We start from the raw sequence: 17,516 nt of genomic DNA, 5'->3' as shown, positions 1-17,516 counted from the left end.
TAATGTCTCAGATAAACTGATATGCACTTGTAGTCTCTTTGGTATGCAGCTCTTTCCTTCCAGAGGAGAATTTCTAGGCCTCTCTTTGCAGAAGGTTGTATTGCTACAGTACCTCTGTACAGGCAAAACTCTATTAAATAGTTTTATGTCTCACAAAAAACTTGCACTGTTGCTGTGTTTGTAGGGATGTTTTTCCATAGTAAAAGAAACTGATGAAGCTATTGGACAGGATTCTCTTCAGATTATCCCAAGTGCAGGAGCATCATGCATTCTTGCAAAGTTAGCATCGTCTTACAGGCTGTTCTCACTGCCTTACCCCCTCCTTATCCGCTCTGGTGCCCAGGAAGAAGGCCAAGTTGTACGTTTCATCCGTTCTGTCAGTCCTGGCAGGGAGGCGCGTCGTTGTTTTCAAGGCAATAAGCTTTTCTCCTGTCTCCCTGTTAAAATCTGGGATGTCTTGGAATGGTGCTTGGCCCTGGTTTTCAGTCACTTCTGCGCCTTGGTTGGCACAACAGACAGCTCCCCAAGTCCCCTGTCAACTCCACTTTGTAGTTGTCCAACTTCAGCACTATGACTGGCAGGGACAGCAGCTTCTTCACTGTCGTGCCTTCTCCCCTCTGTCCCAGTCGGTGCAACTTGGCTGCAGTCACGGTCTGTGGCTTCCACAAAGTTCTTGCTCTTAAACTGTAGGGCCCAGGAGAGCTGCAGGGTGCACAGGGAGAAAACGGCATTCAGTCAGTGCTCCGCAAAGTGATTTCAAGCGTCAGCTTTCTGGTTAGTCATGCTGCATGGATGAGGTATGTGTCTCTCAGTATAGTAGCTTGTCTTTTACTAAAGTAGTAGTAATGAAACCAAAACTCTTCTGTTCTGCCACTTCTCAAAGTGATGAGCAGGTGTGCTGTCTGTAGTCTACAGGAATGTGTGCTCTTTGGCAACCAGATAGTTGGTCATCAACTGCTTTCAGCAGTGATGCTGAAGTGCTGTTGCTTGTTGTGAGCAGTCTTGCAAGAGGCACTTTTCTTATATTTATAAGAATTGCTACAAATGTGTCTTTTAATGAAGCTTCAGAAGGCACCAGGCCTTCCTTCCATGCTTTTGTGTTTGTCCAAGATGTCAGCCTACAACCATAAGTGTAAAAGGACTGAGTTTTCTTGTTTCTGTGACAGTTTTCCTTACTGTTTGGGTACGGAAACAGCATGTTTCGTTCTTCAAATCCAAGTCTGAGAGGCTTTTGGAGAATAGCTCATCTCCTGTAAACAATATTGCCTGAAATGCTAATTTTAGAAAAAACTATGGGGTGGCCCCCCATTGGTAGGAAGTGAATATTCTGAAATTTAGGAGGGGCTTGAGAAAGGAGGGTCTGAAATCCAAGCTTCTGAATTCAGGAGTAGCATAAATGCACAGTGGAGCAGTCTGGGGAGGAAAACAAGGGGATAACTTGGTTGGTGGGCTGAAGGGGGGATGCGGGACATGTGGGAGTGGGACTGTTGGTGTTTTCACCTGACTGGAAGCTTATGAAACACTTTTATGCATGTGGCTGGCTGCCTGATTGCCTGTGATGTCTTCAATGTTGCTGCAAAGAATCAGGCAGAAGGTGGGAATGCAGAGAGCTTTTAACTGGCTGTGTGCTCCTGGGGAGCTGAGCTTAGGTTGGGTTCAGCTGTGAGCAGAGATGGGTTCGATGCTTAACTCCTGCATTGGTATTCTGTGCTCCAGGGGTTGAATCATGTCAGTTGCATCCTTGGCAAGACAGGTCATCCCTGAGGAACAGTGATGTGAGAAACTTAGTGCCCTTCTCCTGGCTCAGGCTACCTGCGCATCCCTCCCAGGCTGATCTGCAGATACAGAGAGCCACTCCTGATCCCGACTGGACTGTTGTCAGTGACTCCAGCACTGTACTTTGTTTTAATGCCAACTTGCTCTTATGTCACAGCTGCTGTTGAGAGCCAAGATACGATCATGTTATTATGAAGACTGTTATGAAAGAGGAAATTAGAGTGGAGTACTGTGTAGTGAGTAGCCACGCTATAGTTGTGTTGTGACACAGTGACTGTGTGAATGAGAGTGCACAGCCGTGCATAATTTCTCCTCTGTAACTAATGGCCAGGCCGTTTGTAACATCCCATGCTGTTTGAAACAGGGTTCTCATGTATCAGCCATCTACTGTCAGAGTGCCCAGCGTGACAACGGTTGATACTGCTGCTATTCCTCCTTCGTTAACAGACTACCCAGTGCCATTCCATCACCCACCAATATCCAGTATTTCCTCGGACTTGCCAGGTAGGTGCTGTCTATTTTTCATGTGCATTCAGACAGCCTTATTAATCTGTGGGGTGGGTAAAAAAATTGGAGATGAAGTTTTTTAAATGGGAAAAGACTGTATGTAGCATTGCACTGATGTGATGTCTAGACAAGTCTAGTACAAGCTGTCTTCCCAGTGTGAGACTGTGTTTCAACAGTGATGTGAAAAACCTTGTTTCTGGGGTATGCCCTGACACTGGCGCTCTGGAATGGCAGCCAGAAACACTTCAGTTAGACTTTGTGTAAATGTCCGATTGTTACATGTGGTAGATGTGAGGGAGAGTAGCTGCTTGTATAAGTTTTAGAAATATAATGGTACTGACTCATCCCAGCCCTTAATGTAGAGATTTCTGCTAGCCGATTCTAGTGGTGCTCTGTCTAGACTGTATGAAAAAGGTTAAGGTGAGCTACAATATGTAAGCTGACCTCTATTGACTTTCTTTACCTAGACATACCCTAAATGCCTATGATGTATTCTTCAACACTGCTGCTAAATATCAGACAAAAGGTGGGGATACTGATTGTTTTCTATCCTGGCTCCTTGAAAAGAATTGTGTAGGGGGACTCTGGGGGTTCTCTTTGCCGGCTGTAGTGAACCCAGAGCCCAGGAAACGGTGACTTGTGACAAGAGGTGTCACGTGGGCCTCCTGTACTTCCCTCACCTGCTCCATTGCCTGTCTCCATTTCTCCCCTGCAACATCTCTGGGTTTTTTCCTCTTCTTTCAGTACCGGTTTGGCAAGGGGATGGATATCATTCCCTTTGTTTCTCTGTCCATTTTGGTTGCCTTACTGCTCCCTCCCTCCACTTCTCCCTTGGTAAGAAATCTGTTGTATTTCCAAATTGGATAGGAGACTAAGCTGAGAGAACGGAAGCCTAGAACTGTTTTGTTCATCTTTATCAACTGAAGTTTGAGCATATGCATGACCAAAAGCTCCGAATTCTATAAAAGCAGCTGGGCTTAAAACTCCTTCAAAATTTGTCTCTAACTTTCTCTGATGGAGGAAAGGAGAGATGCCACTGGCCAGAACAAAGCTGGAGGGTAATGGGAGAGGGAGGGAGGAAGCTTATCATTTCTTTCTCTTGACATAGCAAACACAAGGCCAAGATTTCAAAACAAAACAAAAAAGGCTGTGATTTCTCATTGGTTTCATATTTTTAAACATCTTGCTTTAAATGCTTACACACTAATGGTGTATAAGACGGGCACTGTTTCTCACTGCTCTTAGAGGATATACCTTGAACTACTTGTAGTTTCCTCTTCTTCATTCCTTTTATCTGTCTAGACACAAAGCGGGGATGATATTAGAAATGTTTCCTTATTGGCTGCCCATGGGTGGAGGAAGAGACCTGCTGCTTGTTTTTGGACTTGTGCATGTTGTGACTTTACTTCATTCCAGCATCTTTAATGTGATGACACTCTTCATGTCCCAGTTTGGCCAAGTCAGGTACAATATGCAGTGAAACTTGCATTATGAACCAACAGCTCCAAATGGCAACCTCCATCTAAGCAACCACATTGAACCACCCTGCAATATCCAGTGAATAATACATCATTGTCATTCTCATTCTTAAAAAGAGCCACTTGTACTAGAAAACATGTTTTGCTGCTGCCTGAAGTCGTTGAGAGTGGTGTCACAGTGATACACTTCATTTAGAAACTGTATAGCAATTGCAAAATCTGTTCTACGACAACAACAACAAAGTTCCTTAAACTTGTTGTTTATGAAGTAAAGAAAGATGCATCAGTTTATAATCCTTCTCTTCTTTCTAGGTCTGGATTTTCTTTCACTAATCCCAGTTGATTCACAGGTATGTTTTTTGAACTGCTGTGGGCTTAAATTCTAAGCCTGTTTTTTGTGACGTGCTGCTTGAGTAACTGTCAGGATGTTGTCATCCATATCGTGCTTGCAGTCCACTTGCTTAGACCTAACCACAGACCAGGACAACGCATTTGCCCAACAAGAGGTGGTAAAAAGAAAAGATGCATAGAGAAGATTCAGTTTGACTTCACTATGACAAATCCAGGCACAGGAAACTACTGATAGTTTGCCTTACAGAAGCAGATATTTGCACACATGGTGCTGCCATGAATACAACCATGTATTCATGCTTAGCTCACACTGTATCTGCAGGCCAGATTAATTTTTGTAAGCATACTTCACAGTTGGTTTTGATATCAGTTGTGGATTGAGTTCTAATGATGTTGATTTCTAGTGATGGGATCTTCAGTAGTTTGGGCATGTTACTGGACACTTCCACAAGTCCCTTAGCATGATTACTGATGCCTTACTTATCATCACTTACTTACAATCCAAAGCCAACGGAGTTTATACAAATTTTGTAGGTCAAAGGTAACCAGTTAGTGCTTTTCCTTCCATGGAAACAAACTTTATACCGTTAAGAATGTAAGGATCTAGTTACAGTAAGAATCACAGATGGGCTACAACCTTCAAGGGGGAAAACTATCTCCCTAAGATAGTATTCAGACCTGGGGTCTCGTAAGAGCAGAGCCGAGGGGGAGAATCACCTCCCTTGACCTGCTGGCTTTGATTTGCAGCCCAGGGTATGATTGGCTTTCTGGGCTGCAAGTACACTGCTAGTTCCTATCTAGCTTTTCATCCACCAGCACTCCCAGGTCCTTCTCAGCAGAACTGCTCTCAACCCATTCCTCCCTCAGTCTGTGCTGGTACTGGGGATCACCCTGACCCATGTGCGGGACCTTGCTCTGCTCTTCAAGCCTGTCAAGGTCGCTCTGGATGGCATCCCATCTTTCTAGTGCATCAAATGCGCCACTGAGCTTGGTGTTAACCTGCGATTTGCTGAGGGTGCACCCCATCCCACTGTCCATGTTATTAGTGAAGATACTAAATTTATTCACAAAAATTCTAAATAGTGCTGTTTCCAGTATGGACTCTTAGGGGAGCCATTCATTACAGGTTTCCAGTTGGATGCTATGGTGGGGGCCATGGTCATGGTAGTGTTTCCTAATGTGCCAGTAAATGCTCGAGCTAGCCTGCTAACAGGACAAAGAACAGGGAGGATGAGGAAGGAAGGGTTTGTGCTACCACCTCTGCTTGCTTACTTGCTGTTTTGCAGAACTTTGGTCTTGCTGTGCATGTGTTAATGAAGTTCTGCTAGTAACCTGTTTTGTGCTTGTTGTAGGGAAGATGTATCTTCAGAGCATACATTTCCCTTGTGCAGTTAGTCTCTTCATTCTTCATTGTTTGTTTCAAACAGTACTGTCCTCCTATGTTTTTGGATAGTCTCACCTCAACCTTAACAAGCAGCACGCCTGGCAGCATCATCACATCAACCAGTCACCACGAGAGCAGCACGCACGTTAGCTCCTCTAGCAGGAGCGAGACAGGAGTTATAACCAGCAGCGGAGGAAGTGCTCCAGACATCATCTCACTGGACTGAAACAAGAGGCAGCCTTGGAACTCCAGGAGAAATTGCACAGAGCTGCTTGTTGTATCTCTGGAACTTCAGCATCTCGGAAGTTACGCTGATATTTATTGAAAGGATTTGCCTTCCAGAAATGGAGTAAACTCATCTACACTAGGAACAGAAGTGATAGATTTTTTTTTCTTGCTCATTAAGTAGCTGATATAGGAAAGGCCCCTTCAGAACATGCTTTTGGCCTGTTCTGGGGAAACTGACTTTTTGTTGTTGGATAGATTCCACAAGTGGTTTTTAATTTTGTTGTAAAACACAGCAATAATGTAAAAACAAACTTTTTTTAAATAAAAAGGCACTTAACCACTCTAGAACAACAACCTGGACAATGGTGCAGAAGTGTATGCATTGGTGAGTTTTTAATATTTTCACTGGGGCCTGTAATAAACTTCATTTAAAACAATGAAGCTTTGTGAAATAGCCATGACTTGTGTTTTATGTTTCCTGCTCCCCACTTTCCCCTTACTGGGGAAGGTAGGGAAAGCCTCTGTAAATGTGTTTTTTTTCCTTGATTTCATGTTGTTCACAAATGTAACACTCCAAACTGTGACTTCTTCCTCTTTAATGTGTTTTGAGCTGGGGAGGGAACAAACTATCTATGCAAACCTTGCATTATACAACCTCTGTGTGCTGCCATGTCAGAAGTGGGACACCTCCCCATCACCACCAAAACCCCCAAACTATGCACAGTTGAGCCATAGCTGAGTTTCTGGTTTGGTAACTTTAAGAGGTGATGGAAAGAAAACCTTTCAACTCCTTAAAGTCCTTGGTGCCCTTCTGTGCTGTTACCACCCCCCCAGATGCACCACTGAGTTGCATGCTTTCTATGGTACCCATGTGGAGACTGCAGCGATTACTTTCTCCAGAGCAGAACTGTTTTCTAGTATGCCTTGCCCATGGCTTTGCCACTTTAGTAACTGCTGCGTTCTGCTTGGGCATGCTGCAGTCTGACTTGCCACAGTGGAATCATGGCTTTTGGGAAGAAAAAAACTGTAGCTGCACACTGTTCCCACCAAACTGGAGCTAGGGTTAGGATTTAACGATGCTTTGTCCTGCAGTAGAAAAGCCATGATTAAAAGGCCACATAATCAGCTAGAAATAACTTCCTCCTCTCTTACTACTCTGAATTTGCCGCTTTGTTCAGTATATGCAGTGTCTCCTTGCACGTTTCTAAGGATAATGTTGGCAGTACTGTATTGGAAGAGGTTACAGACCAGGAAAATCAACTAATTTCCATAGAGCTGGAAAAATGATACTGTCGTTATATGTTGACATAGCAACTTTTCCAAGTGTTGTTTCTCAGTAACTGTATTTGAGATTACTCTTTTCCCTAGTTTCCAGCGTTCATTTTGCGCTAATTTTGTTCTGTATTTTTGTATTTCTTTAGTCAGATGTCTGGTGCTTTTTGCCTTCTGTTACTGTTACAGTATTTGAACTAAGTATATGGATAAGAAATATTGAAGCAGGATGTATTGTACCTCTTGTCTGCCCTGTACTCCCATCTGTAATGCTGCATTGCTATTCTTCATTGCCTTTTTTGTATTATCTTTCACATCAATCTTCAGTTCACTGGTTGGTCTTAATATTGCATCCATTTTCTTCTCCTTTCCTTATCTGTTAAATTTTTGTACCTGTTAAGGATCAGTTTTTAGCATGATTTATTTCCAATAAAGCCATGCTACTCATGAATTTTTTTCCTAATGCCCTGCAGCTGATCAGTGCTCTCTGCATCACAACTGCACAACAACTTAAACTAGAAACAGAGGGGGGAGAGGTTTGAGAGCCTTTGTGAATAAACTGTTTAAACTTACCTGTTTTACTGAAGATGCTGTTTGTACTATTAATCACAAACCGATCTGGCTGAAGTGAGGTAAGCACCTTACAAATAATTCAGAAAACTTAACGCAAGGGTAAGTGCTAATTTTAGGACATACGCTCTAAAAAAAACATTGGTATTTATAAAATACAGTTAGAATATTGTTAAGCACGTGAAATGTGTCCAGTTGACTGATGATAAAGGGCTGTGTTCTCTAGCCAGTCAGGGCAGGACTTTTGCAGCTGCCGTTAGTTTTAAATAAACCTTCTAGACCTATGACAGCCCTATCAAATGCAAACTTAAGGGATGTGTGTTCTACGCATCTAGGAGAGAACTAAACTGTTAAGGCATAAACTGTTAGGGCAGTGTGAGGCAAGCGTTAATGTGAACAGTGTAGTTTTCCTACCATGTTGATATAAACACAGTAATGATCAAGCTTTAGTAATAGCTAAATCCTTTAATTTACTTGTTTGTGAATGATACGCATCAATGAGCTGAAATAGTGTGGTACAGTCGTGACCTATTTGATTTTTTTTTTCCACCAAACAATAAAGCCTTCATTTAAGTAGTGGTTGGTGCAGAGGAGACTGGGAGTCCCAGCTTAATGGCACAGATCTTGATTCCAGGTGTGCTTCTTCTGATAAGCACACCTGTCCATTGTATCTAGGTTAGTTTTTGCTTTACTCTTCCTTAAACAAGTCCTACATGGAAGTTAAAACGCATCTGACTATTTATCAAAGTACTTTGGCCAGGAGAACATCTTGCAGAAAAGGTCCAATGACTTCTTACCTCTTTCTGCTAAGGAAGTATCTGCTTCTCTGAGAGGACTCAGAGAATGACCATCACACACGAATAACCATCACACAAACACAGCCGTGCTGCAAGAGAGCGCCCTTTTTTCCACCCATGTGTATGCTGCATCTTTTTCTGCATTTGCTGAAAGCGATCTTATTTAGCAGGGCTAGCTGCTAAAATGTGAGTCTCAGAGAGGCCGTACCTGTATACCTGAGGACTATTAGCTCGAACTGGTTTACAAGCTTTCATGCTTCTACAAAGCTGTCCAAAACAATTATGTCATGTTGGCAGGGCTTTGCCCAGTGATACAGCACTGACCACATGAGGTTCTGTACCTGTCCAGCAGCAAGAACTGCGGCACTTCCACTTGTAAATCTGCTTTTAAGTCTAGGCTCTGGATGCTAGGAAGCTTACCTGTGACTGCAAGCCTTTCACTATCAGTCTTCAACAACACAGAGGATTCAAGTTTGGAAATGAGTGAACGCATCTTCTGTCTGAGAGGACAAAAACTGACCATTCAACAAGAATTTCTGCAAGAGCAACAATGAAGGGAGCTCCTTCCTAGGTTAGAAAACAATTGCGGATTAGGAAAATTGGAAAGTAAAACATTAGAAAGAACAACTGCTTTTTGTGTATTTTTGCTACAGGCAGCAACAATCACAGACAAGATACAGACAACAACAATTCCATAAACCAAATTAACACATTATTTTTATTTTTTTTAGTAGGTGATTATGCCACAATCCCAATATGTTAAGACTGTGTGTATTCAATGTGATATTTTAAAAACTTTCCGTTTTCTTCCTTGGTTTTATGAGGAAAGGGTCTCAGGACAAAACTGGGCAGTGTGTCACACAACACGAAACAGATATAACAGATATATTACAACTTATCTAGGAAGTTAGCTAGAGGTGGAATGCCATCCTTCAAGCCTTTGCATTTACGCGTTTCAGCCACAACTTGCAGAGGATGAGAATTTACATCGTTAGGATCTCCAGGCAAAATCTGCCAGTGATCAAAGGCACACTGTGGAAAAGCCTGGCTGCTGGTGTTGGACTTCAAGTCAGCAGTAAAACCTAATGCAAAGGGGAAAAAGAAAAGGATGATTAAGCAACAGAAAATAATGGTTTATTGTGAATTTCTGCATAGATAGAACCCTAAAAACTCTTTTTTGAGAACCTGAGTAAGGTAGTGCTACCTTTTCAGGCTCACACCCCATCTTCCTTTTAAATATACCAATACCAAATTTTCTTGTCAGCTGCCACTGAAGACAAACTCTTTCATCCAACTTGGGAACAGAACCAGATAAACACTGTTAAGTCTTAATTTGCAGAAGATGCCACACATCCTTCTGGCACCCTCTGCTGGCGTGAAAGCCCAATTGAGTAGGTTGCCAGAAAAAAAAAAAAAAAAGAAAAGTCAATTATTTCTTCTAAACCAATGAAATGAAGATGTGAAGAGAGAACAGGAAGAAACCTGGAGCTAATAAAATTGGAATTCCTAAGTCCCTTTCACCCTGCAGCGGTCTTTTTTTCAAATGTGTGTGGGTAACAAAACAAAACAAAAAGAGGTTATCTTACCAAATGACTCATTTACAGGGAGGTACGCCTTGACTACAAACATTGGAGTTCCCGTCACTTGGGATTCTTCAGAAACATGTCCCCTTTTCCTGTTCAGCACACGACAGATCCCACCATTTCTTCTGGGCACTATAAAAACAAACAAACAAAAAAAAGCTATCAACTTAAAACTAGCAGATCCCCAGTTACTAAAACACAGCCAGAGAGCATTAGACAATTCTTCTAAACAGGTCACTTGATCTCCTTCCCACAGCGGCTCCCCTCTCAAAGAAATTTTTCATGTGTAACAAGTGGCTTTGCTCCCACTTCCAGGACCTCTTTCAGAAGGTCTGCTTGACTTCTCTGCCTCATAAGGCTAGGAAGTCTCCAAATACTGCATACACTGGGTAGACTGGGTTGCCGTTTGCATGCACAAAGTGAGGCAAAATGGCACATGGGTGGTGAAATACCTTCAACAACCTTTGGGTACGAGAAAGCAGGGTCCTCTACTCTGTAATAAATGCATTTATTACAGGATGCAAATTTTATACAAACAATCTCACCATACATCATCTTACAAGTTCAAACATGGCTAACAAGCATTCTGATAAAATTGAACTTGAACAAACAAAACCAAACACCTTTCCTTGGAAACATACCACTAAGGTTGCAAAAAGTCCCCTGCTTTGTCATGGCAGATCTCACGAGTCATAAAGGTGAAATACTTCTCCTTTTTCCTGTTTTGTCTTTACTTGCACTCACGCTCCTCAGTCTTCACGGCCAAGACATTTTTAAGCAACTGAGCTGGTAGATTTCCTTCCCAGCATCCAGCACCATAGCCTGGAATTAATTTTTAAAGTAGGTCTTAAATCTTCTAGTCACTTTTAAGATAGTTAAGACAAACTGGTATGTGAACTGCTGTACTTGGTGATACATAAATATTTTTAGCATGAAATACATTTTCCAGGCTCTTTCATGGAAAAATGTCCTTTACCATTACCATGCTTCAAATTACTTTACAATTTGCTAACTTTGCAGTTGCAGGTATCACAGAGGCAACACTAAAAAGACAGAGCCCACCAAACTCATTTTTAGGAACAGTGCATCAGTCTGTAAGCAATCCAGTAAAAACAAAGGCTACTAATAAGAATCTTTCTAAAAGCATCTTCCTCGGTAGTGAGAAACAGATAAGAGCTGTCACTAGATATCTCTTACAAGCTGCACTCCAAAACTGCCCAAATTGCCCTCTGAAGACAGATGACATGGACTGTGAACTTCTGTTCTGTAATGCACAACTTGATTCACATATCAACTTGAAAAAGATCTGACAAGATGCAAGGCTTTGAGCAAATGATCTTTTTAGTCTTCAAACTAAAATAAAAAATACCAACCAAAAAAATAACCCAGAAAGAGGCAAACAAACTCTTACGTAGACTTGATGGTGATACATCTTTCTTGTTCATCTTTCCGCGTGTCTGTGAATCGTGTTTCGTCAGCTCTGGCTGAAGCAATGACGCCTGCTTTACAAATCAAGGTGTCTGTCAGTGTTGATTTGCCATGATCAACATGAGCAATCACAGCCATATTTCTAATATTGGACTTCTTGTCCATGAGCGCTTGGATCTGGTCTTCTGTGAAATTCACCTGGGTGGGGAAGGAAAAAAAAATAGTTTCTTTTTAAAGCAAGTCTATGTGACGTTTAAACTTTTACTACTTGATTCTAAATTCACAATCTAAAGAAACGAAGTTGTTCATAACATTAAGTATTACAAATAGTTCACATTTTTGACATGTTTTTGTGAGTACAAAGAGTGGAGGTATACCTTAAAATACAGCTCAGACTTAGCTGCCATAAAAAGGGAGAATCCCCCCCGTGGGGACAGAACAGCTCATCTCTGCCAAGCGCTACAGGAGCAGCGGCACACCCAGCTGCACGCTGCAGCTCTCAGGAGAGCTCTCACAAACGGCCTCTCCTCTCCTCCCAGCGCTGCCCCGTGCTTTGCTAAGTCTTCCTCCGAGGCTGCTCCCCACATCCCGAGGCTTTTGGTGTTTTAGGCAAGGGCCTGGCTCTTCTGCGGCCAATATACCAGAAACTGATGGTTTGCATCTGCCAAAAACCTCTTTAAAAGACTTCATTGGTGAAATGCAAGATTTTCAGAGCCCCTCTCACAAACGTTAACCCAGGAAGAATTTTTCTTATTTCCATAATGACTCTGCCTGTTGCTAAGAGCTATTCCCCTCCTTCGATTTGCAGAAGAAAGTACCTGACCCTGGCAATTATGTATTAAACACATGACACCTTAGCAAAGGACAACGAGATCTTACTAATCTAGGCTTGTCTCGTTCTGTACTGAGAGACACCTGTAGGTCACAGAAGTGCAGTTAATGGGGTTATTCTTGCAAATCCTTTTAATGCATGAAGTGCCACATAGGGGAAAAAAAAAAAAAAAAAAAAGATGGGGAATATTAACCATACACAAAAATCACACACCACACCACTAGTTTATACTAGTTGCTCTAATGGGGAAAAATACACCAGAAGGAACACTTAAAAAGACGGAGTTGTAATTAGTGGAGAAATAAAGAAACGCATTTCTATCACTACAGCAACAAATGTTTCTAACGCAGTCTGAGTCTTAATGAGTGCATCTGAACACCTGGAACCTGTCTTCATGCAAGGATAAAATATTAGTAAAAAAAACCAACCCAGCTCAGACCAAAATATAATCACATGTAGGAGACAAAGCAGGGTTTTTGTACACGTACAGATACATTTCTGATCTGCTTCTTTATTACTCCACATCCTAACTTTGGGCCGTACGGAAGGGAGGTTACGCTGCACAGCCCTTGGAGCGAGGGGGGATGTGGTAGAGAGCCTCTGGGTGAGGATTACGGGTCCGACAGCAACCATGATGTTGTGGGTGTCTGCTGCCGGCTGCCCGCGCAGGATGATGGCATGGGTGAGCTGTTCTTTGGCAACGGGGAAAATCTCTGGGTGAGCCACCCTTGTCCTTACGGGAGACTTCAAATTCCCATAACGTAAACTGGGAATATCATGCTGCCGTGACAAGTAGGGCTGGGAAACTGCTAAAGCATGTTCCTAAAGAATATTAAAGAATTTGACTTTTAACATTTTCCTGTTTTTATATTGTGCTGTGCTAAAAAGAAGAAAAAAAAAGATCACTATTCTGTGACAATTTAGTGCTACAGCTGTGCTACACACAAACATCTCATAACGTATGTGAACACAAGTGTTGAGAAGTACACCTACCACCTCTTTGTGTTTGCTAACTACCCACTTAATTGATAAATATTTAACTAGTGTAAATATTACTTTAAATTTTATATTCCTTTAGATATTACTTTTAACTGAAATCTTTATTTTTTCATTGTCTGCAAGTTTCCAACACACAGGCTAAATTTAAGTCTTTTTTTGGGGCAGGGAGCAGAGATAACCATAACAGTTTTCTTCCTTATGTTTTACGCATGCAGTCCTCCTACAAATGTCCATTTACATTAACGTAAACTTCATGCACATTTTTCTCCCACTTGACTGGATGCTCTCCTACAGGCTGTTCACATAGTCTGTGACAGGATGGTACTGGAGTTGTAAAATCCCTGATCTGTACCTAAAAACAAAGCCTTACCCTCCAGTTGGGATAATCATATCCCCCTGTTGTAAAAGTAGAAGATATATGGAGTGACCATTATAAAAGACTTGGATGTGAAACAACAGTTTTATGGTGTAGTTGCTTGGTGGTTTAAGAAGTCATTAGGAAAACAGTGCTATTGCTTGTGGAGCTGCAGCAGCTTGGGTTTGAGACAAAAAAAGCTTTCAGTCACGGTGAAGGAAAGGAGAGCACAGAAGCACAGTGAGAGATGAGCAAGGCCAGACAGTACTGGAGAGGAAGGTGGGGGGTAAGGCAAAGAGAAGGGAAATCTACAGCCAACTTTAAGGGACTGGAAGGACCCCAGGTCCTAGAGCTCTGTGTTATACCACAACAGAAGGGCAACATCATCAGTTAAGGGGGTTTAGAAGCAGGCATCAGTAAGTGACCTCAAAGCTTCTGCTGACAAATCTCTGGGCAAGACAACCCCAAAAACATATTACAAAATTTAACTCAAACTTTCCATCCTTTTGCTCAACTACAAGACTGCATCCCTTCCCAGAAGCCGAAGTTCCAGCATTAAAGTTATTACTGCATTAGTACTTTTCGCCAGGAATACAACAACACAACACACCTAGGCATGAAGCTTTCAGCACGGAGGAAGCTACATTTTACAGAAATCTGCAAAACCGCTCCTTATCTTGCTCCTGCAAGCACCAGTCCTTTCCCTCCTAGTGGCTTCCACACCTGGAGAATTATCTCCAAGTTGGATTCTTATCCTCGGGGTGTTCAGGGACGCGGGGTCAGGATAATTAAATCTTACCTAAAGCCCTAGAAGTAAGTTTGCTGCTAGCAATGACATCTTATGCAACAGAGCAATAATGCTCATTTGTTGCAGAGGATGGGATTTTCTTGGCTACCACCCCATAGTGTAGGACAAATCCTACAGAAATCTGAAGTTATTAAAAGTCTCATTGCTCCCTATTCAGGACACATACGTAATACAATAAGGGCTGAAGAAAAAGAGAAAAGAAATTAGCCTAAACCAAACATTGTAAAGTCTTTTCACTGTCTGTCATTGCTTGCTGGAAAACAATCTTTTCTCCTTTAAAATTACCCCAAATCTTTCTTCTTTGCATTTGACCTCAAACTGATTTGGACAACCATTTAACCTACCAAGTAATAAGGCTTGCAGAGACTAATTATTATTTAAAAATTGACATAGAATTTACCTGCACAAAAATCTACATTTTCACCAGTAGTTATATTTCAATTTTCTTCTAGGTCATTGATGAAATCATTAAGTAGCATTACAGGACAGCAAACTTGTTCTATGTGGTCACTCCCTTTACCTAATTAATTCATCAACAGTTGGTGAAGTTGGAAGGCACTTGCAGACCATTTCAGTAAACTAAAAGCTAATAAGGAGCCAGAATGCCACAACTATCTGAATCACCAAGACACTGCAAAAATTTTAGCTATTACTGATGTCTTTATAGACAGGGATTCTCATCTAAAGACATTCAAAAATCTTTAAAGAGGTTTATCTCCTGCTCTGATCGTGGCTGTACCCCTCAGTTTTGCTGGGATTATGCAATCATTCTTCAGTGCTTTACTCACTGTGTCCTACATAAATCCGTGTGTGTCTACAAGGAACTTCAGGCCAATACTGTTTTGCCTTCTCAACTCCTGCTGCAACACTGGCTTTCAAAAAACAGAGGAAAGTCATTATGAGTGCTCCCCCAAAACAGTCAGTATCAACATTGACCATTTAGATGAAGTTAATATTGACAGCCAAGCACACCTTTATTATCTTTTGGTTAATCCATTGGCCTAAATAAGTATTTTTAAGAGCATAACACTGCTGTCTCACTTTCAATTCACTTTGTTGTATCACAGCAGCTGTTCTTGTTTATACAGCTCAGTAAAGCATAGTTCAGTTTCTGCTAATTAGCTTGTTAATAAAATATAGTATATTAGAAAACATAGAGAGCTCAATTCAAGCATTAATATTAATGTCTTGCAAGGTTTTCTGGCAGAAACTTCAGGAATATGTATTAGTAAAATACATTTACCACTTCAGTTACCCAAATGCCAATGCAGAATTTACCATTTATGCTGTTCTATAATGGAAAGAGGCATTGGCATCACAACAATTTTTGTCACAAAGACAACTGAAAGCACAAAGCCAGATTAAAAATTAATAGCCATTTTAATTTTAAATCTGTTTCTCGTTGTAGAACTGCTACAAAGCTTCTTATCTGTTGTGCGAGGGAGCAACCAGATCAAAGTTATCTTGCTGTACAATGCTGCAGAGGAGTTAAGGTCTTCTGCGAGTGACACCACGCAAAAGCGAAGGAGAAGGCAGTGGTATTTGCAGGAGGGAGAAACATCGCTGGTTTATTACAAACAGAACATCACTTCGGCCAAAAACCTTCAAGCTTTGTGGCTGCTACAGCCACCCACAAGGACCTTCTCCTGACAGGTACTGCGTGCCATTTGGGCAACCCGCACCGCAGCTGCTGCCTCATCGCAGCATAGCCTCAGGTGAGAAATACATCTTTTAAAAGCAAAGAAAAATTAAACGTCTGTTGAAGCTGACTAGGTAACTATACTGCCCGTTTCAGCACAAGATTGTGACAGTTGTTCAGCAAAAGATTACAGGAATAAAACCGAAGATCCAGGAAACGCGAAGCCATGCAAGCATCTGCTCGTCACAGAGACAGGTTGCTAAATTCTCATTCACTAGGATAAAAAGAGCTTCAAAATAGGTGAAACTGCTTTTATTTAAAACAACAGGGCAGGTTCGCTAAGGGGAAAAATGACAGATAAATAAACCAGCCCCACATCACAGCCTGTCTCTCCTGACCTGGTTCAGGTCAGGGCGTCCTTCCCTGCGGATAGTGCACGGTACATGTCTGGTCACACACAGGCAAAGCCTCTCCCCAACCTCAATGGAAAAAATGCTTTTATCTCCCACATTTATAAACTCTGATGCCCAGTGTTTAACCCCAAAGCTTCCTCTTGACTTGTGAGCAACACAGACACGTCCAAAGCCGTGCCCTGCACCAGGAGGGGGAAGCAGCAAATCCTCCTGCCCCCTTACAGGAACAGAGCTCGGAGGGGATAAAAACGAAGCTCAGATGCCGGGAGGGAGGGGACGCGCCCAGCACCGCCCCAGCAGCCTCCTGCCGGCTCCAGAGGGACGACACCAGCGCCGGGGTGCCAGAGAAACGAGGCGAAGCTCCCCGAAAGTGCCGCTGCGAGCCGCCAGCCCTCCCCCACAGCGGGCAGGGCGAGAAGATGGCGGCCGCGCCCCCCTCAGGAGCCCTCTCCTCAGAGGACGGCGGCGGGTAGGCAGCCGCGCCTCTCCTCCTTCTCCTCTTCTTCCTCCTCCTCACTCACCGTGGCCGTGGGTCCCTCCTTCTCTCTCAGCTGCGGCCGGGCTCCTGAGGCGGTGTCAGTCCTGCCCTGCCCTGCCCCGCCAGCCGCTGCCTGGTTCCCGTGTCCGCGGTGTCGGGAGGGGACGGAAGCCCCCCGGGGTCCCCGCTCTGCTGGGTGGACAGGGAAGGGAGTCCCGGCGGCAGCCGCCCAGCTTTTCTCAGGTCCTCTTCCACTTTTTCAGGTGCTGGCAGCGGTGAGGAGGACGCGAGGCGGAGCCCTGTCCCCGTCCTTGTCCCTGTCCCCGTCCCCGGGCACAGCCTGCAGGGGGAGATGCAGCCTCGGCTCCGGCGTCCTGCCTCCTTTCTCCTGCTGGACCCCAGCGGTAGGTTTTCCACCGGGGTGTGTGCCCTGAGCAGCCGGGTTTGGGGCCAAAGCAGCCGGGTTTGGGGCTAAAACCCCTCGGTGGTTCCTTCTAGCGGTGGGTTAAATGGCTTAGCAGCTCCCGGTTAAGGTGCAAAGCCAGCAAGTCCCTTCAAAAAATAACTTGCTGTCATTAAAGGCATTAGAGTAATAACACTTCACATTCCTAATCCAGA

The 17,516-nt window shown here is 43.1% G+C and overlaps 3 protein-coding genes across 15 annotated transcripts in view; 2 read left to right on the top strand and 1 right to left on the bottom strand.

Moving 5' to 3' along the window:
• PIAS2 (protein inhibitor of activated STAT 2) overlaps positions 1 to 7,568 on the top strand; it is a 36,376-nt gene extending 28,808 nt beyond the window's left edge. For 4 of the 8 annotated variants that reach the window (XM_083818850.1, XM_083818847.1, XM_083818849.1 and 1 more), the window contains exons 12-14: positions 2,141 to 2,280; positions 4,074 to 4,111; positions 5,540 to 7,568. In XM_083818850.1, coding sequence (XP_083674976.1) covers positions 2,141 to 2,280; positions 4,074 to 4,111; positions 5,540 to 5,722 — 361 coding nt within the window. In that variant the 3' untranslated portion in view covers positions 5,723 to 7,568. Of the gene's footprint in view, positions 1 to 2,140; positions 2,281 to 2,750; positions 2,810 to 4,073; positions 4,112 to 5,539 lie in introns of all 8 variants that reach the window. The other 4 variants (XM_083818848.1, XM_083818852.1, XR_014577086.1 and 1 more) reach the window with 3 other exon arrangements.
• LOC310890186 (elongation factor 2-like) lies at positions 3 to 17,167 on the bottom strand. Of its 3 annotated transcripts, none has more exons than XR_014577091.1 (6): positions 11,752 to 15,047; positions 11,358 to 11,572; positions 10,588 to 10,768; positions 9,950 to 10,078; positions 8,784 to 9,445; positions 3 to 702 (listed from the first exon to the last, which is right to left on the bottom strand). XR_014577091.1 is itself a non-coding variant. In XM_083818875.1 (6 exons), exons 3-5 carry the CDS (start codon positions 10,619 to 10,621, stop codon positions 9,252 to 9,254), a joined length of 357 nt encoding a protein of 118 aa, XP_083675001.1. In that variant the 5' UTR covers positions 10,622 to 10,768; positions 11,358 to 11,572; positions 16,942 to 17,167; the 3' UTR covers positions 3 to 702; positions 8,784 to 9,251. The 3 variants fall into 3 exon arrangements, 2 of the variants coding, with proteins under 2 accessions (XP_083675001.1, XP_083675002.1); XM_083818875.1 differs by lacking the exon at positions 11,752 to 15,047 and adding an exon at positions 16,942 to 17,167; XM_083818876.1 differs by lacking the exons at positions 10,588 to 10,768; positions 11,752 to 15,047 and adding an exon at positions 16,942 to 17,167.
• ST8SIA5 (ST8 alpha-N-acetyl-neuraminide alpha-2,8-sialyltransferase 5) overlaps positions 17,163 to 17,516 on the top strand; it is a 76,369-nt gene continuing 76,015 nt past the window's right edge. For 3 of the 4 annotated variants that reach the window (XM_083818868.1, XM_083818862.1, XM_083818863.1), the window contains exon 1: positions 17,165 to 17,302. The gene's annotated coding sequence lies outside the window, so the exon portion shown is untranslated. Of the gene's footprint in view, positions 17,303 to 17,516 lie in introns of all 4 variants that reach the window. The other variant, XM_083818864.1, reaches the window with a different exon arrangement.

The sequence above is a fragment of the Anser anser genome, assembly GCF_964211835.1.
Source record: "Anser anser genome assembly, chromosome: Z".
NCBI lineage: Eukaryota > Metazoa > Chordata > Aves > Anseriformes > Anatidae > Anser > Anser anser.
Note: the sequence above shows the minus strand (reverse complement) of the source record. Positions and strands in the feature narration are given on the sequence as shown.